Genomic DNA, 22949 nt, shown 5'->3' with positions numbered 1-22949 from the left:
CTGAAAAAGATTGTGGGTAAGTTGGAGCCTAAAGTTAAAGTACCATTAATTCTGTTCATAAACTGCAGTTTCAGAAAATGAATTTAAATGAAGGTTATTAGAAAGGAAAAACACTTGTTGTTACCAGTTTTATTTGAAATTAAGGTTTGCCAAAAGATATGGTAACTTTAATTCATTGACCATTTTAGCTGCTTGCTGATTCAATTTATATATATATATATATATATCTTCAATTTATGACATTCTTTCCACATTTATTTAAAATTCCATCATCTTTATTTGGATTTTAATCACTGAAGCTTGTAATTACAACAATCTTATTTTCCTCAAAAGAAAAATACTTACTGTAAAGAATTCCCCTAGCTATAATGACTTTGTAGTCATTTCAAAAATGTTGCTCCAGATTTGGCAGGTGTTAATTGAAGACTTATTAAATAACTTTTGTGTAAATACCACAGAGAGTAACAGACTTACAATTAGCATAGTTATTCCAGCCTCATCACTCTTCCTAACGTAATAAAGGAAAATGATTACCAAAAAAAATTCTGTCTATTTTCAACTGTTATGTTTATTTACATTATCATTTGATAAGAAGGTGTTGGCTTGTATGCCCCTTTTCCACCGAAAGCATATATATATATATGCATACATATATATATATATAAGCATATATATATATATGCATACATATATATATAAGCATATATATATATATGCATACATATATATATATAAGCATATATATATATATATATATATACACATTTCGGATATACTATAAAGATAAAATGGAAAAGGTAGAAACTATTAAGTATCCATTAGTTGCATCAAAGTTTACATATAGCATATAGACCACAATAAAGTCTTATGTCTTTATTAGTATTAGCAAAAAAATTCTTATGTAATAATCAAGTTATATTCTTTGTCAATAAGTTTCTTAGTGGTTCTTAAAACCCTATAACACTCTTATTTAAAAATACTTAAACAATATGGAAACACAATCATAATAATCAAAGGATAAATAATATTCCACATGATAGAAGAAAATAAAATATCCCAGGACTACTGGGGAAACAGGATATTCTTAGTAAGTGAATATTCTGACTTACTGATAGTAATACATGCTCATTAAGAAATGACAAAATAATATAACCAATTATTTTAATAATAATTCCAAAAATGAAACAATAAAACAAAATCTAGTTTCCAATGTAGGTATCTTAAGTGGCTACACTCTTTTCAAAAATGAGATCATTGTTTAATTCTAGATTCAACTTTTAAAACAGCCCTTAGTGCCAGCTGAGGAGGCATGAGAAAAAAAAAAAATCAACCTAATTACTTCATATTTATAAAGCATCTTCAATAATGTATTACCTAGCTTGATACTCCACTGTATTCATCAGAGTAAGCTTTGAACAATTTAGCATAAAACTGGGCTGCCACTGAAATTGTTTAAGAAAATGCCTGTAGTTCAATTTTAAAAATAATCTAAAATGGTTTTTAAAATGATAATATTGTTGAATAGGTATATGAAGGCTCACTACTGTGAAAATTATAAAAACATAAGATTTATCAATTTCACCATGGCTATTTTAAACAATTAAGTAATCATAAATTAAATACATTTCTCCTCTCAATTACAATATAATAAAATACACAATTTGAAAGCTACAATGAATAGAGAAGCCATTCAGAAGATATTTCCAGATCCTACTCATTATGAACAGCAGTGATTTATTGTTCCAGACACAGAAGCATGTAAGATTGGACAGAATAACAAAAAGCTACTGCAGAGCTTAGAAAGTGTATACCTTCATTACCAATTTGAATCAAACATATTTGAGGCATAATAAGCAAGTAGTAGTATCCTCATTTTCTAGATAAGGAATTAAAGACCTAAAGTCTGATTCTCAATTTTTTTCTACCTCAAAGCATCTGAAGGATTCTTCAGTAACAGTGATTTGCGCCTAGTGTTGGGGAAAGCACCACCTAGGACAGAGGTTCTCAATCTTGGATATACATTTGAACCACTGAGGATGCTCTAACAAACCACTGACACCCTAGGTCTACCCTAGAGATTTGAGTTGGATTATTCTCAGGTGGAGCTCAGCTTGACATCAAGGTGATTTTAATTTGCAGCAGGTGTTAAGAATCATTGAACTAGAGAGAGAAACAAAATTCTGCATTTAGATTGAAGGACCTAAATGATTCTTAGAAAAAAGTGATTCTTTAAATAACTTTAAATAACTGTCAGAATGATTCTAATATGTAGCTGGTGTTAAGATTCATTAGACAGAGAAACAAAACTCTGCACTTAGGTTGAAGGACCTAAATGATTCTTAGAAAAAAGTGATTCTTTAAATAACTTTAAATAACTGTCAGAATGATTCTAATATATAGCTGGTGTTAAGATTCATTAGACAGAGAAACAAAACTGCATTTAGGTTGAAGGACTACATGATTCTTACAAAAAATTAAAACCTTCAATGATGTTAAATTACACATGTATTTACATTATGTACATATATATTAAAGTCTAACAAATTTCGAGACATGTAAACAACTGTGCATCCATCACTATGATCCAGTTCTGAGAAGTTTCCATCATGCCTTTGCAGTCAGTCTAACTTCTACCCATGGCCTCAGACAACCATTCATGTTTTCTCTCTTCTTTTATAGAAATTTCATACATGTGATCTTACAATAATCTTGTCTGATTTTATTTATAAACTTAACATGTTTTTCAGGTACACCCCAAACTTTCATGCCTTCTCATTGCTCAGTATTCCATTATATGCAAAAAATTATCTATTCATCAGTTGATGGATTATTTGCGTAGTTTCCAAGTGTTGGCTACTATCAACACTTTTATAAACACTTGCGTATAAGCCTTTGTGTAAACATACATTCTCATTTCTCCTGGGTAAATAGGAGCGAAAGGGCTGAGTTGTACAGTCAAGTGCAAGTTTAACTGCCAAACTGTTTTGCTTAGTAGCTGTGGTATCTTATGTCCCCAGCAATAATGTGTGAGATGTGCAGCTTCTCCACATCCTCATCAACTGTTTTAGTCACTGTTTTGAATTGCAGCCATTCTAATGAATGTGTTGTAGAATCACATTTTGGTTGTAATTTGCATCTTCCAAAAGACTAATGATGCTGGGCATCTTTTCATGGAGTTTCCTAGCCATTCATGTATATTCTTTGGTGAAATATCTACTCAGGCATTTCACTCACTTATTAATTGGGTTGTTTTATTATACATAAAATTGCAAGAATTTTTCAAATATATCTGTCCATTGTTAGATATATGATTGGAACTATTTTCTCTAAGTAGCTTTTTTTTTAAATTTTCTTAATACTGTTTATCAAAAAGTAAGCATTTTGAACCTTGGTGAATTCTGATTTATAGATTTGTTTCCTTTTTATAAATCATGCTTTTGTTGTATATCTGTTATCTCACAAAAGCTTTATAGTTTTAGCTCTTGAATTATATGATCCATTTTGAGCTAATTTTCACATAAAGTCTAAATACATATATGTACATAACTTTTACATTTAGATATTCAATTCTTCCAGCAGTGTGTGGAGACTGTCCTTTTCCCATTGGCATTTGTCTCTATTCTGTTCCATGGATCTATGTATTCTTAGCCCAATACCACAATGCCTTGATAGCTGGGGCTTTATAGTAAGTCATGAAATAGGTAGTGTAAGTTCTCAAATGTTGTTTCTCCTTTTCAAAATTGTTCTGACCTTTCTAGGTGCTTTGCAATTCCATACAAATTTAGGATCAGTTTGTCAATTTCTGTAGAAAGTCCTCCTGGAATTCTAATAGGCATTGGGTTGAATTTGGAGAGTTCTATCTTAATAATGATGAGTTTTCCAAACTCCAAATATGGTATATCTCTCCATTTACTTTTATCTTATATACTCTCAGTAACATTTTGGGGTTTTCAGTGTACATGTCTTATACTTCTTTTGGTAGATATATTCCTCAATATTTTAATCATTAATTTCTGTTCTATTTTTTTCCTTCTCATTTAGGTTAGGTCTTCTTGCTTACTGAGGTTGATACTTAAATAATTGATTGTTCATCTTTCTTCCATACTAAGATAAGCATTTCAAATATTTTTAGTACTGCTTTAGCTGTGTTCTATACATTTTATATGTTTTGTTATTTTCATTCAGTTAAAATTATTTTCTAATTTCCTTTTTGATTTCTTCTTTGACCTATAGGTTACTTGGAAGTGTGTTAATTTCCAAATAGTTGAGAGATCTCTCAGTTTTCTTTCTGTTGTTGATTTCTAACTTAATTCCATTGAAATTGGAGGATATCGTGTGTATTATTGCTATCCTTTTAAATTTACTGAGATTCATTTAATGGGCTAGCATGTATGTGGGTCTGTCCTGAAGAATGTTCCATATGTGCTTGAAAAGAATGAGTATAAAGTTAAGTGTACAAAGGTTGGTAGTCAAGTTGAAAAGTTCACCACTATATTTCTAGCACCAGAGTAATGCCTTGCACACAGCAGGGACAGAAAAATATTTGTTGACTAAAAGAATACTTTGTCTCCATCACTAAAATTTCTTTCAAAATCCTTATCGGTCTTTTATTTCTCAAGATGAAATTTATAGATCACTTGCACTGTACTATTTTAATCTTGTCTGTTTCAGCCCAATTTTTTTTTTTTTTTTTAAATTTTAACTTTGAGTTTAGATTCAGGAGGCACGTATGCAGGTTTGTTATAAGGGTGTATTGTGTAATGTTGAGGTTTGTGCTTCTATTAACCCTGTCACTCAGATAGTGAACACAGTACCCAAGAGAAAGTTTTTCAGCCTTTGCCCTCTTCCCAACTTCTCTCCTTTGGAGTCCCCAGTGTCTACTGTTCCCAACTTTATATTTGTGTACACCCAGTGTTTAGCCTCCATTTGTGAGAACATGTAATATTTGGCTTTCTGTTTCTGCATTAATTTGTTTAGGATAATGGCCTCCAGCTGCATCCATGCTGTTGCAAAGGACATGGCTGCACAGTATTCCATGGTGTATATGTACCACATTTTTAAGGCTGCACAGTATTCCCTGGTGTATATGTATCATCTTTTTCTGACTTCATAGTATTCCATGGTGTTTATGCAACATGTTTTTCATGGCTGCATAGTATTCCATAGTATACATGTACCATCTTTTTTTTGGCTGAGTAGTAGTCCATGGTATATATCTACCATATTTTCTTTTCTTTTCTTTCCTTTTTTTTTGAGACAGGGTGTTACTCCATCACCAGGTGCTAGGCTGGAGTGCAGTGAAGTCATCTCGGCTCACTGAAACCTCCGCCTCCCAGGTTCAAGCAATTCTCCTGCCTCAGCCCCCCGAGTAGCTGGGACTACAGGCACGCACCACAACACCCAGCTAATTTTTGTATTTTTAGTAGAGATGGGGTTTTGCCATGTTGGCCAGGATGGTCTCGATCTCTTGACCTTGCGATCCACCCAACTTGGCCTCCCAAAGTGTTGGGATTACAGGCGTGAGCCACCGTGCCTGGCCCGTATTTTCTTTATCCAATCCACTGCTGAAGCCAGCCCATTATTTTGAAACACTTTCACCACAGTGATTTGAATGTGAAGAAGGCACACGCTTCATCATTTCAAAACATTTTAGCAGTCCTCATTAGTCTAGTCCCACTAAAAATAATTTTATTACAAGACTTGTTTGTCAACAAAACAATCAGATATAATTTTCACCAAGAGTATCTTTAAGCATGTTTCTTTTCAAAAGAATTCCAATTGTAAAAATATGAGACAACAGTGGAATTTAGATTTTTTAAATTATCAAACATCTAGAATTATAAAACTGTCAGATACTATTATTCTGCTACATGAGAATAAATGATTTCCACAAATATCAAGACATAAAATTGAAGACTAAATTTTTAAAATTATTACTATACTTTGAGATCTGGGATCCATGTGCAGAATATGCATTCAAAGTCTTTATTTGTCTAGAAAGCAGTTATGACTACCTAAAAATACATACTTCACTCATTATTTAATAAATATTTTTGAGTAACTGTTAAGTATGAGACACACACACATTTAGTATATTAGACAGCATGAGTACTAAGGTAAAAAGATAGAGCTAGGAAGATGAATAAGAGGTCAGGAGAAGAGTCTGTTTGCAACTTTAGATGGGCTGGCAAAAAAGGTCCTAAATGAGAAAAATGATTTTGGAGTAAAGACCTGAAAAAATTAGGAGTCAGTCATATGGCTATCTAGGGGAAGAACTAAATCTGTTACCTCTACCATAAAGTCAGCTTAGGGCAAGGATTTTGTTCTATTTACTGCTGGTCCAGCATGTAAAACAGTGCCTAATATGTTGTAGGTGCTCAATAAAAATATCTGTTGAAAAAGTGGATACTTAATGCATACACAAATATGTATAAATGCTCTATTTACACAAAGTAGTTTTTAGCATTAATAATATCATAACCATTGTATGTCTTGCTTTTTTCATTCAGTATGTCTTGGGGATTTTTTTCTAGTCAGTTGCTACTAAATACAATGTTATAATAACTTCTGAATATCTATTTTCTATCATACAGTATAAATTCCATGAGAGGAAGGCTTAAGTCTATCTCATGGATCACTAATCCCAAGATAACAGTACTATGCCTGATAAACAGTAACTGTTTATTCAAATAAATGAATAAAAGGTATGACTGACTGACTAGATGAGTGAACGAATAATAAAGTCACAAAGGAATAAAATCAGGGAATACTTTTAGGAAATAGTACAAAGTTAGAATGAAGATTATGGAACATATGTGGCAACAATGGAGAACAGTTGAGCATAATTCAGTAGATTATGGAGACACAGAGTCATGGTGAAGGAGAATGATCTGAGAGTCACTATATGATTTCAGATAGTGAGAAACGCTATTGTTAGTGATGCTAGGAAGGGACAGGAAGTTTTCCAGGTGAGGGTTATTGAAGCTTTTACATTAGTTAAAACTCAGCTTCTCTATTTTTTCAAAAAAACTTCTGTCAATGGGTAAGAATTTCTCCTACAGAAAAAATTATGGGTAGAATAGAACTAAATAATCAACTGTCCACTTTGATTTTATTTCTACTTCTAAGAGTTTTTTTAAATACTGTAAAGTGTCAGCTTAATCAGCCCCTAATGATCCAGCCTAATCGGTAATCAACAATCTGGCTTTAAAGATTATCATGTGATCTGTATCTTATTATTATTCACAAGTTACCAATATTAATGCTCAAATTTCAAGAGGTGATAATTAAAAAAAAAAATCAAATCAAGCCACATGGTTTTTTCTTAAAATTACAATGGAAATCATAAAAAAAAAAAAATACAAAACAAACAAAAAAAAAACCCTGATTTTAAATTACCTTAAAATCCGGAGTTCCAACGTAACGGTTGTTTGAAGTTGGAGAAAGTTACAAGAAAAAAATAAATAATGAATGGGCTGCCAGCATATACTCAATTTTACTGAGGAGGTGTTAATATTATGATTAACTGATTGCATATGTCTAATTAAATATGTCAAATCAATTTTGGACATTTGTAAAGCTGAGAAATGGATCAGTATTATCCCATGATGACACGTAGAATAAGTAAAATGGACTATATTGCCACTCAAAAATCTATTTCTGATTTTGTTTCAGCAAGTGCGAAAATTACCAAATACATATTTGTTCCCTGTAAGATGAGAAGGGTTAAAAGCTGTGCTTGTTCATGTACTAGTATGGTGCAATAAGCTACAGTAATAATGTCTCCTCCTATAGGAAACCTTTCTTGAGCTCTTAAGGCTATGTTAGGTCATATACTCTGAAGTACCTTTCATTTTTCCTTCACAATGTTCGCTAAATAGACTTATAGCTATTTTCCTAGTACGTTCCTCACTTGAGTATAAATTTCACAAAGAAAAGGACCATTAATCTACTTCCTCAAGCGTAAAAACTCAACTTGATGCTCCTTTATTTCCCATACTTTGCACCATGCCCTATTATATAAGTGGTATTTCAATGCTGATGTTAATGGTAACTTGATAGGGTCTTCCAAAGACCACTTACTATATCATTTCCTAACTTTCCCTCCACTTTATCTTACATGCAGGCACAATTTGCCCTCTATATCTATGGGTTTCACATTTTGGATTCAACCAAACACAAATTGAAAATATCCCAAAAAATTATTTAAAATAACAAATTAACAACAAGAATACAAATCTAAAAAAACAATATAACAAGTATTTACGTAGCATTTACATTGTATCAGGCATTATAAGTAATCTAGAGATGAAATAAAGCATACAGGAGAATGTGCACAGGTCATATGCAACTCCTGCTCCATTTTATATAAGGGGTTTGAGCATCTAGGAATTCTGTTATCTACAGGGGTCCTGAATCAATCCCCAGTGGATACTGAAGGACGACTGTATTTCCAAAGACCCTATCCTTGGCTCTCTTCTCTAGCCATGTTCTTTATGGGTTGTTTTCAACCATTCCTAACTATTACCTGCAGGCAGCTATGGTAGACCTTTTACATTGCTGGCTTCCTATTATTTACACATTTGGATGGGCACCTCCCCTTGAATTTGGACTATTCTTGCAATTAGCTCTAAATAATGGAATGCAACAGAAGTAAGACAGAGCTAGTCCTGGGATTAAGCCTTAAAAAGTCCTGGCAGCTTCAACTTCTATGTGTTTGTCCTGAGCCACCATGGAAAGATTCCAGCTAATTAGCAGGAGACATGATGCGAGGAGACCATGCGGCAAGGAAAAGTCTCTGAGACTAAAGGAACACGGAACGCCAGCCTGCTCCGGTGAGCCCAGCCTCCAAATGATCTTAAAGTTCAAAGTACCCACATCAATAACCACCAGTGAGATCAGTAGAATATTCTGCTGAGGGCAGCTCAGACTGCAAAACTCTAAGCAAATAAAGTGTTTGCTCTTTCAAGCCACTACATTTTGGGGTGGTTTACTACACAATAGATAAACAAAACTGCTGGCAAACTCAAAATCTGAATGTCCAGCCCTGACTATTATCTAGAGATCTATATCTAAATTTCAAAGTCTACATTTAAATTTCCACATAGGTATCTTATCTGAATTTGGAACTCAACATTTGCTAAAATAGAATTCAGTATCTCTCCTATTTACTCTATGGAGAAATAGGAAATCTGTACTGTATAAGCTACTGATTTTAAAATTGTATTCCTCAAAATTCAAGGGCCCTGTGGCGTATTTCTACAGATTTTTTCATAATAGTTCTGGTACACATGTTTCAGTTACAGTTCTTAGTCCCATCATATTATGGGTCACAAAAACCATAAGCTAAAAAAAAAGTAAACAAATTTTTGTTCAATTTAAAAAACACACACATCAACGCAAAAGTATGAAGGAATACACCTCACCAATGTGACTTTGGGAAAGTAATTTTAACATCCTAAGTCACAATCACCTCATGAAATACCAGGGTTTCCACTAGAGGAAGAGTGGAAACACAGTGTACCGGTAAAGAGCACAGAGCACAGGTTCAAATCCTTGGAGAAGTGACAGAGCCATAGGTTCTGCCAATTAACAGCTCTGTCACTGCTCTAAGCCCCAATTTCCTCATCTGTAAAATGAGGATAAAAGTAAGTATATGGGGTTATTACAAAAATTAGATGAATCAATACTTCTAAAATACAATACTTGGAATACTGTATAACACATAGTTAAACTGTTAAATAAAAAATTTCAGGTCAGGCGCACTGGGCCATTCCTGTAACCTTAGCACTTTGGGTGGTAGATGTGGGCAGATCACTTGAGGTCAGGAGTTCGAGACCAGCCTGGCCAACATGCTGAAACCCTGTCTTGACCCAAATTACAAAAATTAGCTGGACGTGGTGGTGCATGTAATCCCAGCTACTCAAGAGGCTGAGGCAGGAGAATCACTTGAACCTGGGAGATGGAGGTTATAGTGAACCAAGTTCATGCCACTGCATTCCAGCCTGGATGACAAAGCAAGACTCCATCTCTAAATAAATAAATAAACTTCTAATTTCTTCAAAAAATTATCATGGTTTTTTTTTTTTTAATGTACCGTATAATAAATAAACCACTCTTTTCACAAATTTGATTCCTGAAATGTCTCTAAGAAATCCATGTTCAATATAATTAGCTATCTAATGAACCAAGAGTTCTGCCTTTGGATCACTAGCATTTTAAATGAATATGGTTAGAGATACTTCATATAAGTTGCGATTAAAAATCATTTTTTTTTTTTTTTTTTTTTTTGAGATGGAGTTTCGCTCTTGTTACCCAGGCTGGAGTGCAATGGAGCGATCTTGGCTCACCGCAACCTCCGCCTCCTGGGTTCAGGCAATTCTCCTGCCTCAGCCTCCCGAGTAGCCAGGACTACAGGCACGTGCCACCATGCCCAGCTAATTTTTTTTTGTATTTTTAGTAGAGACGGGGTTTCACCATGTTGACCAGGATGGTCTCGATCTCTTGACCTCGTGATCCACCCGCCTCAGCCTCCCAAAGTGCTGGGATTACAGGCGTGAGCCACCGCGCCCGGCCTGTGATTAAAAATCTTAAAATGAGGTGGACTCCTGGTATTCAGTAGCAATCATATGACATACTGTTTTCTCATATAGAAATGTTATCTTCACTTCACATTTGATAAACACATGAACTATGCAGCATCGTTAAAACAACTGAAACATGTAATACTTACCACTGATTGTCTTAGGCTTTTTAGCTATATATTCCTTCCACTTTCTTGAACTGAGTTGGTTGGGAGGCGGAACAGGTATGTTACTAATGGTACATGGCAATACAAAAAGAGCACCAACCTGGATAAAACAGACCATATTTTTACTGATTACACACTGAGATGCATTCAAATACAACAAAAGATTTTGTTATATTCAACCATCATCTTATAACTTGAATAGTGCCAACTGACAATTTTCCACCCATATTTCACCTATTTAACATGCATTTAGTAATGCCCTCTCCCAATAACTGCACTATAAAAATTTAAAAGTAAGAACAATGGCTCACCCTCTGTCAAAACAAAGCAAAACAGAAGCCAAAATGCAGATAAACAAAAAGAGTGAAAGGCATTCAAACATCTCTGAAAAATTCACAGTATTTGCTTCAAGTTCAGATTGTGGATGTAATTTCTTTGTATATATACAAAACAGTGTAAGGCTGAGTTCTAACACCAAAAGATTTTGTTATATTCAGCCATCATCTTATAACTTTTTGACTAGATGGATTATTGTTCTGGCTTCAAAATTAAAATACATTTGAAGGCAATTTAGAAACTTTGTTCCTGGAAACAAGAAATTTAGTGCTACTAGGTAAAAACTGCAGAGAAGACAATGGATTATATGCTAGAAAACATACAGCAACTTCTGACTGATTTATGAGCAAACTCAGCTTATTTATCTTCAGATTGCCAGGGCCGGGGATACAGAAGCTTATTAAATATTGGTTCAACAAAATCACCATAATATATTTAGGTAAATTCTAAGTTTGATTAAGGGCTGAATAACACAACCACAGTTCTGAAAGCTATATTCTTCCTGTTATTCTAGAAATGCAGCTATATCAATCAGCACATCTCAGTAAATTCCATAAATTTAATTTTAAAACTTCAGGAAAATTTAGGCAAGGCATTTGCCAAAGATCTTAAACCTAGTGCAAAATCACTTTTAACTGTCCTGTATCAATGGACTTGTTGTTATATGAAATATGTGATCACTAATACTTTAATATGGTAGTTTTGTTGCTATTTATTATTTTTACTTAATTCACAGATACAAAAATAAATATTATGGTTGTTGCAAATGTAATTGCAGTTTTTGCACTGATGGAATTTGCCATTTGATTTGTAATACATTCTTAAATAAATGCGGTTATGTTATATATTATTTTAATGTGCATTTCTCGCTTTATGTTTTCTTGCTAATAACTTATTACTTGCTGTTTGTTTTATGTTTAGACTATGGAAATTATGTTAGACAAAAAACAAATGTGAGCAATTTTCTTATTCAAGTTCAAAACGGGTCACAGAGCAGTGGAGACAACTCGCAACATCAATGCACTTGGCCCAGGAATTGCTAAAGAACATACAGTGCAGTGGTGGTTCAAAAAGTTTTGCAAAGGAGACAAGAGCCCTGAAAATGAGTGATATAGTGGCCAGCCATTGGAAGTTGACAATGACCAATTGAGAGCAATCATTGAAGCAGATCCTCTTATAGCCATACAACAAGTTGCAGAAAAACTCACCATCAACCATTCTATGGTCGTTTGGCATTTGAATCAAATTAGAAAGGTGAGAAAGCTTGATAAGGCAGGAGCATGGTGGCTCATACCTGTAATCTCAGCATTTTGGGAGGCTGAGGCAGGCGGATCACCCGGGGTCAGGAGTTCGAGACCAGCCTGGCCAATATGGTGAAACCCTGTCTTTACAAAAGATACAAAAATTAACTGGATGTGGTGGCACATGCCTGTAGTCCCAGATACTTGGGAGGCTGAGGCAGGAGAACTGCTCGAATCCAGGAGGGAGAGGTTGCAGTGAGCCCAAATCGCACCACTGCACTCCAGCCTGGGCAACAGAGTGAGACCCCACATCAAAAAAACAAAAAAACAAAACAAAACAAAAGCTCAATAAGTAGGTGCTTCATGAGCTGACCAAAAATTTTAAAAATTGACGTTTTTGAAGTGTCATCTTATTCTACGCAACAACAAACCATTTCTCGATCAGATTGTGTGATGAAAAGTGGATTTAATATGACAACCAGCGACAACTACTCAGTGGTTGGACTAAGAAGCTCTGAAGTACTTCCCAAAGCCAAACTTGCACTTAAAAAAAAAAAGGTCATGGTCGCTGTTTCATGGTCTGCTGCCATTCTGATCCACAACAGCTTTCTGAATCCTGTCAAAACCATTACATCTCAGAAGTATGCTCTGCAAATTGATGAGATGCACCGAAAACTGCAACACCTGGAGCCGGCATCGGTCAGCAGAAAGGGTCCAATGTTATCCATGACAATACCCGACCACACGCCACAGAAGCAATGCTTCAAAGGATTAATGAATTGGGCCACAAAATTTTGCATCACCTGTCATATTCACCTGACCTCTCGCCAACGGACTACCACTTCCTCAAGCATCTCAACAACCTTTTGTAGGGAAAATGCTCCCACAGGAAAGGCAGCATACAGAAAATGCTTTCCAAGAGTTTGTCAATTTCCAAAGCATGGATTTTTACACTACAGGAATTAACAAACTTAATTCTCATTGGCAAAATGTGTTGATTGCAATGGTTTCTATTTTTACTTTTTTATTTTTTTGAGACGGAGTCTCTCTCTGCTGCCTAGGCTGGAGTACAGTGGTACAATCTTGGCTCACTGCAACCTCCACCTCCCTGGTTCAAGTGATTCTCCTGCTTCAGCTTCCCAAGTAGCTGGGACTACAGGCAGGTACCACCAAAACTGGCTAATTTTTTGTATTTTAAGTAGAGACAGGGTTTCACCGTGTTAGCCAGGATGGTCTCAATCTCCTGATCTCGAGATCTGCCCGCCTCGGCCTCCCAAAGTGCTAGGATTACAGGCGTGAGCCACAGCGCCCTGCCAATGGTTTCTATTTTTATTAATAAAGATGTGTTTGAGCCTAGTTACAATGATTTAAAATTTGTGGTCTGAAACTACAATTATTTTTATACCAACCTAATATGTTAGGAAAATAATAAGAAAAGTTAAAAGAAATATGTTTATTTTTCTTTATTATTATAGCCATCATCTTTTAAAAGTCAATATATTTTATGTGGTTAAGCATTAGAAGTTAAAAATAAAAATATTTAGCAATAGAAAATAATGATGAAATATAAAAAATATTTTTAATCTTCTCAACATTAAATCCTAATTCTTCCTCTTTGCATACATAAGACTTCACAGTCCAAAAGATGTGACCAGACTGTACAGCTAAAAAGGTAGACAACGCTGTAATGTGAGTATCCCAGACTGGATCCCACTTACAGCTTTCTCAGCATTTTAGGGATGTCAAATGCTGTTCAATGTATTACTTGTAGCCTAATATAAATGTGGTGGGACTCATTAGCTGAAATTGCCACATTTTTGAGACATCCTGATATTGACTAGACATTTGCTACAAATATGAAAATAAATATTTCTAAATCACACAAACTATAATTCCCTACAAAATAAACTTGACAGTTGTTTATAATGCATTCGTAATATACTCAAGTGCTGATAACTTGTTCTCACCCATACGCTAATCATTAGATAGACTCTGAGAGACTTGTGGATGATCTGTTCAGGCTATCATACCATCTCCAGAATATAAATGCCAAATAACATTTCAAATCTCAGTTTCAACGTCGTTTTTTTTTTTTTTTTTTTTTTTTAAGACAGTTTCACTCTGTTGTCTAGGCTGGAGTGCAGTGGCATGATCCTGGCTCCCTGCAACCTCTGCCTCCCTGGTTCAAGTGACTCTCCTGCCTCAGCCTCCCAAGTACCTGGGATTACAGGCACATGCCACCATGCCTGGCTGATTTTTTGTATAGTTTTAGTAGAGACAGGGTTTTGCCATGTTGGTTAGGCTGGTCTCGAACTCCTGATCTCAAGTGATTTACCTACCTCAGCCTTCTAAAATGCTGGGATTACAGGTGTGAGCCACTGCACCTGGCCTAAGTTTAAAACTCTTGATTCAATCTCTTCAGTAGGTCCTCCTCAACAAGTGGAAATCATGTTTCTAACTTTTCAAATTCCTCTCTTTGAAGAAATATTTCCCAGTCAAAAGATTAGTGAACATCATAATTCCCTAACAATCCTATCTTGTCTTTTCCTAACCTAGCTTAATTATTGATAAAAGAAGCTTTACTCCAAGAACCTTTAATTTACATTCTGAGGCTAATCATAGACACATAGAAAGATAATTTGTTTAAGCTAAGATGCTGACTGAAGATCACACAAAGCAACAGAATTTAAGTACCACAAGAGTTTCCTGAGAAAGGGTCTGTCCACCTTATTCTATCTAATATCAAGAACAAAGCATCTGTCAGATAGTAGCAGTAAAAACATTTTTTAAAAAAGAAAAAAAAGATTGTTTAATAAATGAAACCTAAGATATTTATTTGTTTATTTATTTATTTATTATTTTTGAGACAGAGTCTAGTTCTGTTGCCCAGGCTCGAGTGCAGTAGTGTCATCTTGGCTCACTGCAGCCTCTGCCTCCTGGGTTCAAGTGATTCCCTTGCCTCAACCTCCCGCATAGATGGGACTACAGGCACCCACCATTATACCAGCTAATTTTTTGTGTTTTTAGTAGAGACAGGGTTTCACCATGTTGGTCAGGCTGGTCTCAAACTCCTGACCTCAGGTAATTTGCCCGCGTTGGCCTCCCAAAGTGCTGGGATTACAGGTATGAGCCACCAAGCCTGGCTGAAACACAAGTTATAAAGCACTAGATTTCAAAGAACTGGTATGTAATTAAATACTTTTTCAAAACGTGAAAAATGGCTGGGTGCAGTGGCTCACATCTGTAATCCCACAATTTAGGAAGCCAAGGTGAGTGGGTCACTTGAGGTCAGGAGTTAGAGATCAGCCTGACTAACATGATGAAACTTTGTCTCTACTAAATACACACAGAAAAATTAGCCAAGCATGGTGGCATATGCCGTAGTCTTAGCTATTTGAGTAGCTGAGGCAGGATAATCACTTGAACCTGAAAGGCAGAGATTGCAGTGAGCTGAGATCACACCACTGCACTCCAGCCTGGGCAACAGAATGAGACTCCGTCTCAAAAAAAAAAAAAAAGTAAAAAACAAGTTATAGCTCGATGTAAAAGAAAAATAAACTACTTCACATTTAGACATTTGCTTTCTAAGTCACATAAAATATGGCTTCAAAAATAATCCCTTTTGCTGCATTAAACTGGGAACATAAAGTCTCTATTCCTTACTAATAAAGTATGTTGTAATATTTTACAGTCGTGGTTAAAGAAGAAAAAATGATAATCTAATACAACAAATTTAAAACAAAACAACTGAAAATATATTACTAAACATCAATAATTTAGGTTGCTTCTAGGATTAGTGTTGTCTGTCTTCAATAACTAGATGGACTAATGATTATGTTACAACTGTGTTAAGCTATAGATACAGATCTAATTTTGACTTGAAATAGTCTCTATGAATTAGCTGGGCATGGTGGTGCATGCCTGTAATCCCAGCTACTTGGGAGGCTGATATAGGAGAATCGCTTGAACCTGGGAGGTGGAGGTTGCAATGAGCTGAGATTGTGCCATTGCACACCAGCCTGGGTAACAGAGTGTGACATCGTCTCAAAACAAAAAAGGAAACAGTCTCTATAAGATTTCTACAAATTCTTCTGTTACATTTCTATAAATTTCATCATATCTTCAAATTACCTGGAGAATGTCTAGTGCTTTACACTTTTAAGGAAACTGTTTCACCTATGTGTCAATCATTTAATGGGCCACATAAACTTCAAAGACAATAAAAAATTAGTTAGCAACCATCATTTATATCATACTTTGTAGTTTATAAAATATATTCCAATTTGGTTTTTATTACAACTCTGAAAAAGGTAACAGAGGGATTATTTTTCCCAGTTTGCAATATTAAAAGCTATAAGCCAGTGAGTGGCATAGGTATGGTATAAACTCAAGTTTTCTAAAGAATATGTTATTTTGGGCCGGGTGCGGTGGCTCACGCCTGTAATCCCAGCACTTTGGGAGGCCGAGGCGGGTGGATCACGAGGTCAACAGATCGAGACGATCCTGGTCAACATGGTGAAACCCCGTCTCTACTAAAAATACAAAAAATTAGCTGGGCATGGTGGCGTGTGCCTGTAGTCCCAGCTACTCGGGAGGCTGAGGCAGGAGAATTGTCTGAACCCAGGAGGCGGAGGTTGCGATGAGCCGAGATCGCGCCATTGCACTCCAGCCTGGGTAACAAGAACGAAACTCGGTCTCAAAAAAAAAAAAAGAATATGTTATTTTATTTTAGACTTTTTACTATACCATCTATATTCATTTCTTCCCTTATTTGACAATAGAGATGAGATAATTAATGATAAATAATAATATTCTCATCCCATAGAATGAAGCAGCTCCAAAAGATTAGGTGACTAGACAGGGTTATATAAAGAGCTACTTAGCTACTTGGATTAAAATAGAAGCAGGGTATTTTTTATTCTCAGTGCACTTAAAAAAGCTATACTCATTCATAAGATGTCTCTGCAAATAGTTCTGGAGAAATGTATGACCTTATTAATCTCTATCTAGAGTAGGGTCTCTTGACTTATTACCTATTGCAGGCTGTTTATTTCTTCATCATTCTTATGAAGTCCACAGTTACTTATTTTCTGTTTGTCCCCTAAAATGTAAGTTCCACAAGTATAGCAGCTTCATCTGTACACTTCATTACTAGGTTCCCGAAATCTAGTATAATGCCTCACAAACAGTAGAATACATGCTGGATAAATGATAAAAGATAAATTTCAAAATTTCAAAATTTAGCACATTAGTTATCCTTAGAGGACGAAAGCCAGGTTAATACTGGTCAAAGGTCATTTTATCAAATAAATACTTTTGGTGCCCTATTCAAAGGACTATTACATTTACAGAAAAAAAAAGGCTGGAGGCCAAAATTTTAAGTTACTGTATAGTCAAGTATACATCTTAAGGTCAAAATCATTTTTCCTTTACTATAGCAATTTTCTATAAGAATTATAACTTATAGCACCACAGGGAAACTGCTATAACAATCATTTTCTCCCTGCAGGATTGTTTGGCAGTCTATTTGTTATTAAAACAATACGAAAATATTATCTAAGTACTGCCAATAAACATTTGTGTATTAAAAATTGTTTTCATAGAAATATAATAGTTGAATAAATAACTAGAAAGAAAGCAAGCTTTTACTTTTTCCTATTAAAAACTGAATTTAATTCTAAATAGATGATTCCACTTAAAATTCTTTCTATTACAGTTTTTTTAAAGTTAAAAAATACTAATTTGATATCATTACGTATACAAAATAACTGTTAAAGTAGCCATAAATCTCCTAAACGTCATTAGAATTTAGACAGAAAAATTGAAAACTCCCAAATGACAATTTAGGGAAATTTGAGAAGCTTTTTTCACTTTCATTCCCTGCCCTACAATGAAAAAAGAATCCAACTATATGAATGTCTACTCATAGAACTGAAAACAGATGTTGAAAAAGTAGGTTAACAATAACATTGTTATTTTAAAATTTTAAAGCAGTTACCAGTCATAAACCTTATTTCTGAAAATCTCTCCTACAAACAAAATGTCACTTATGTTTGAGGAGTACTTTTACAGCTTTATGAAAAGTCCAAAATGTCTTAATATGAGTTAGGTCCAAAATCATCTTATATTAAAGAAACTAAGTCATCAAGCAAACAGATTAATAAGTTACATTCCCTTTTCTTACACATCCTTAAATGCCAAGTATAAAAACAACAACAACAACAAAAACCCAAGAAACCCTCCGTACCTTGCTACACAGAGAAGAAATCTGCTCCAACAGCAACACAGAATTCTGTTCGGTACTGTTTGTCAATCCTCTGTACTAAGGAGTTAAAGAAATGATGTAATGGTATCAGTGAAACAATTTACTCCTTAAAAAAAGTTTCACTATTTCAATTCTTCCACCGTTGCTTGAATTCATTTATTAAAAAATTTAACTGGGGCTGGGTGCGGTGGCTCACGCCTGTAATCCCATCACTTTGGGAGGCCAAGGCGGGTGGATCATGAGGTCAAGGGATCGAGACCATCCTGGTCAACATGGTGAAACCCCGCCTCCACTAAAAATCGAAAAATTAGCTAGGCATGGTGGTGCATGCCTGTAGTCCTAGCTACTCGAGAGGCTGAGGCAGGAGAATTGCTTGAACCCAGGAGGCGGAGGTTGTGGTGAGCCAAGATCATGCCATTGCACTCCAGCCTGGGTAACAAGAGCTAAACTCCGTCTCAAAAAAAAAAAAAAAAAAAATTAACTGTAGCAATTAACAATTACTCCTTTCCCTAAGGATAATTATTTTTCCAATTGATTCTGAAAATATACTAAGAAACAGTGCTACTATAAAGAGCATCACTATAAACTAACAGAACAAGAAATTTATAGAAACTGTAGCTTCTAAATAAAAATTCATATAACACTATGATAGTGTTTCATTTCCTGCTAACAACAAATTCTTTTTATACAAAATGTTCTGTTCTGAGGTGTATTTCTAAACATTCTTATATATTTTTAAAAGAGAGTTTAATATGTTTAATATATTTGCAGATATATGTGATAGCATTTACATTTACTTAAATACATAAAATGATATATCAGCTGACTGATACTTATGTTTCTTCACACTGATGGCAGAAGAAACATTTAAACATTTTTTAAGTATATAAATTACTTGTTTTTTTCCCACAGATTCCTAACATTTATCCTTCCTTTCTACCCCATACACCAGGAAGTCCTCTGACTATCCTAAAAGCATTAATACAGTATTTAAGGGAAGTTTTTTTTTCAAGTTGTAGAACTTTTCTTAACATAATGGTAGTAAAAACTATATTGAATATTATGCAAAAACATGGTCAAACATCTAAATGCTGGGTGGTACCATGAAAACAGTTTACAGTGTGCTTTGCAAACCTTTTTGATGCAGACACCTTTTGCAGGTGACACTTTATCTGGAAACCCAATATTTAGGATAGAAGAGGTACTGATCTGGTTGCAGAAACAATCTATCATTAATCCTTCTTTTCTCTCTCCTCATCTATTAGCAGCTTGTAGGTCAGAAGTTATTTGACATTGTCAATATTTGACATATTTATCTTACATTAGATTTATCTTATATTAGATTTGAAAACCAATGGTTTTCAAAGCACCTTCCAAGGAAAATTGAGGACTCGGTTCTCCAGATAATAGGATTGAAAGATAAGTTGAATGGGTATGGCTCTTGGCTCCTGCCTTCTGCAACCAGAGCAGCACCTTTCAGAAACACCTGCAGTTATACTGCCAGGTAGCATGCTGGCTAAATGGTTCTCAACAGTAATGTACAATGGATGAAATTTCATGTCATCCCACCTAGTGACACCAGTTTCAACACAGGGAATCAATTACACTCTCTGGCCTTCTCACTTTCTCAGCATGTAGTAAATAAATCATGATATCATGTTGATTTTACATCTTTAACACATCATGTACTTTCCCCTCGCTCTCCATTCCAAATGCCACTTGTTTAGTTCGAGCTTTGATCAGGTTTCCAAAATCCTACTAGTATGATCTAAAATTTACTTCTCAATAAGCCACTGTCTGTCTTAAAATTTTTGTATGATTCCTCATTATCTTTAGGATAGAATTTATCCCCAATCATGATACATAAGGTCTTTTAGGACCTGATTAATCTGAAAAGACTCTGCAATCTGATCACTTAGCAACTACCCTCAACACCCTCAAACCAAAAAACCACTACTCTTTAGTGATTCTAGACTACGAACAGTTCTCAGCTGGGTAAGGTTCTCCTATGCCTTCATAAATGTTATCTTTCCTGAAGCAAGGAATTTTCAAGAAGAAAACAATGAGTATTTTGATTTAGGTGGACATAATCCAAAGTCATTCATCTGACAATATTTATTGAGTGCTTACTATATGCTATGCTATATTGCAGTTATAGACTTCTTCAGGAGAAATATATTGAGTAAGACATAGAAGTCATGGAGATGTATTCTTGGATTTCAGAAAAAGGGGAATCATTTCCAAAAAGCATTAAAACTATATAAAATAATGGTAAAGTTAACAAAAGCACATACAATATACATGTGGTGGTGTCTGGACAGTGGGTGGGAAGGACAAAGTTTCAGCTAATGCTAGACTAGGGATAAGAGTAGATCAGTCCTATGCTCAGGCAGAGAACATTATAACTGCATTAAAGAAGGAAGGCTCAATCACTTCTGTATTATTTCCACAGCCCTATCCACAGAAAAGCCTCAATAATACTGAATGAAAATAAAGATGCTTGCATAGGGAGGAAGATTTCTGATAAAATAGGTATAGGATCCAGGTGGTGGGAAAAGCAAGAACTTCCTTCCCCAGCAACTCCAACAATAAGGAGTCCAGCAGCCTACCTGAGCACCAACATTAAAACAATGAATATAATGAATATATCTAACATATATATTTACCTGACAATACCAGAACATTCTACCTGACACAGAAAATGTAATTGAAAATGAACATGTAAATGAAAGGATACAACTCAAATTCAATGTCTGACATATAGCAGGAGGGTAGATCTGATAATTTTATCATCTGCACAAATTCTAAAGCAGAGCCATAATAATGGAAAACCTAGAAAAGAAATTAAAATTATGTAATATTTAAATACCATAAACGAAGTAAACAAATTAGTGATTAAGGGTGTAAAGCTTTAAAATGGATCTTAAAAAGCAACTTTTTACATATTATGCATGCCTAGCATTTAATCCTCTACAGCAGATAAGAATTTCTTCTATTTCAACTCTACCTTTCAGGGAAGAGAAAGAGACATGGAGATCACTTAGTAATCAGGAAGAGCTTTCACAGGAGAAAGTAAGTATGGAAAGAGGTAAGCAACAGAGGACAAGAGCTCTCAACTTTTGCTGTTTATCTTCAACAAGACAGACAGGTGATCCAATAGGCAACAATGTTGACGAAACAAATTAGCAACCTACCTCTGTAGGCAGAATCTGCAGACTAAAAAAGCCAAAGAAAAGACACTCCAGGATGAACTTAGATTGAGTTCATTGACATTTAAAAGACATTTAAAAGAAAAAAATTCTAGCAAAAAGACTAAATAAATTACAGAAAAAGATAGTGAAGCCAGCATGTGCTAATTAACATAGAAAACTCCATTCATAAAAAGTAAAATTTCAGTACTGTATTTCTTGGGTAAAGCCTAAAACTGAAGTAGAGTTTGTTAGTGAAGGGCAGCTATTTCAACAGTTGGAGCCACAGAGTGTCAGATGGAAGGTAAAGAAAAGAGAACACTTCTTGGAGAAGTTACACAAAGCTTTAGATTTGTAAAATGCTGAGTAATTTCACCATATATGATTATGTGTGCATGTGTATATATATATATATATATATATATATAATCATATACATATATGTGTATACAGTGTGTTTTTGTGTCTATACACATACAGGAGAGAGAATATGAATTTTACATTGTTGAAGAAGTTGTGCCCTAAGATTCTCTTTAACAGTAGCAAAATTTAGACACATTATTCATACTTGAAGAAAAGTTGAGGTCATGAATCTTACAATTTGAATCTTTAGAAAAGAATTTAATATTCCGGTGAAAGAAGGCCATAGTAAGTTACTTAAAGTAAGCAATTCTAAACAAACACTGAGAAATGAGTTCAAGTCAGATATTATGCCCTCTTTTTGTACCACGCTTTGATCAGAAAATATTAACAATCTGACGCCCTTTTAACTTCATGACCAGTGTTTTCCACACTCTTAGATTAGGTCTTTTAAAGTGAATTCTAAGGTGCTTTCATATAAATATCTCTTCTTATGTAATTTTTCCAATGTTAAAAAGCCAACTGAACCTTTTCCTAATTATTATGCTTTATAATTACTTGTATTTTATGAACAAATGTATAGGAGACATGAGGCAATAACTAATACCTCTTAAACTCTACGTTAAGCGTATGTCAGGTACTTTGTCAGATGTTAAACTCTTAACCTCATTTAATCCTTAAAATAACTTTGTAAGATAAGGGTGTTACTACTGCCTCCACTTTCACAGATGAGTTAATCAATCTACCCAAGGTTATAAACAAGACCTTATAGGTGACACAGTCAGGTTCCAAACCCATGTTTACCTAAA

At 34.7% G+C, this 22949-nt stretch overlaps 1 protein-coding gene across 3 annotated transcripts in view; it reads right to left on the bottom strand.

Annotated features, from left to right (window-relative positions):
- Positions 1–22949, bottom strand: part of LOC108305938 (MDM2 binding protein) — a 74054-nt gene that overhangs the window by 37384 nt on the left and 13721 nt on the right. For all 3 annotated transcript variants that reach the window (XM_017530709.2, XM_037739318.1, XM_017530710.2), the window contains exons 9-11: positions 21330–21424; positions 18575–18644; positions 10733–10850 (exon numbers count right to left, since the gene is read on the bottom strand). In XM_017530709.2, the coding sequence (XP_017386198.1) occupies positions 10733–10850; positions 18575–18644; positions 21330–21424 (283 nt within the window). The remainder of the gene's footprint in view (positions 1–10732; positions 10851–18574; positions 18645–21329; positions 21425–22949) is intronic.

This window comes from Cebus imitator, unplaced genomic scaffold (genome assembly GCF_001604975.1).
Source record: "Cebus imitator isolate Cc_AM_T3 unplaced genomic scaffold, Cebus_imitator-1.0 Scaffold68, whole genome shotgun sequence".
Classification (NCBI taxonomy): domain Eukaryota; kingdom Metazoa; phylum Chordata; class Mammalia; order Primates; family Cebidae; genus Cebus; species Cebus imitator.
The sequence above is the reverse complement of the archived record's forward strand: the minus strand, read 5'-3'. Positions and strand labels throughout refer to the sequence as shown.